The 612-nt window shown below is 53.9% G+C and overlaps 1 protein-coding gene across 1 annotated transcript in view; it reads left to right on the forward strand.

The window, feature by feature from the left end:
* The first annotated feature begins 368 nt into the window (after positions 1-368).
* ZNF274 (zinc finger protein 274) overlaps positions 369-612 on the forward strand; it is a 20681-nt gene continuing 20437 nt past the window's right edge. Inside the window, exon 1 of the mRNA XM_015560801.1 lies at positions 369-580. Within this exon, the coding sequence (XP_015416287.1) occupies positions 548-580 (33 nt within the window). The 5' untranslated portion in view covers positions 369-547. The remainder of the gene's footprint in view (positions 581-612) is intronic.

A 612-nucleotide genomic window follows, 5' to 3' on the forward strand; every position in this document is an offset into this window, starting at 1 on the left:
ATGGAACATGCAGCAACAGTGGGCGCCATGAGGGTAAGTAAGAGTGGCAGCAGAGAGAAACGACCACAGAAAGAGAGACAGGAATATAAGTTATTGAAACGTAAGGTGAGAAAATCTGTCCTGCACCCACCTTTACTCCTTATCAGTGCTACGAAACCTAGGGGGAAACACTGCTTCCAGAAGCAAAGGTGTGTCCACATGAAGATTTACCTGTATCAAATATGTCAAGCAGATTGACCAAAGTTTCAAATGCTGCAAGCCTCACACTGCAGCCTTCATCCCTGGAGAGTTCTATTAATTCAGGGAGCACCACACTTTTTGTAAGGTCTGTCCTGCACAATAAGCAATGTCGGTCTGAAAGCGGCGGGAAGCGGTGTCCACGCGCCTGGGGGCAGATGGAGGCCACCCCTCGGGGCGTTTCCGGCTGACCCGGCCGTTTGAGGACCGAGGCGGGGCTCCTGGGCGTTGCCCTCACGCTGCTCCCGCCTCCCAATTCCATCCTCTTAGGACTCCGCCCTTTCCCGCCATCCGCGTCGGAGAGGAAGGCATGGCCTCCGGACTTCAGATGGCCTGGTTGCATGTGAGTAGAGGCCTCCTTAGGTTTTAGGGTAC

This window comes from Myotis davidii, unplaced genomic scaffold (genome assembly GCF_000327345.1).
Source record: "Myotis davidii unplaced genomic scaffold, ASM32734v1 scaffold936, whole genome shotgun sequence".
Taxonomy (NCBI): Eukaryota; Metazoa; Chordata; class Mammalia; order Chiroptera; family Vespertilionidae; genus Myotis; species Myotis davidii.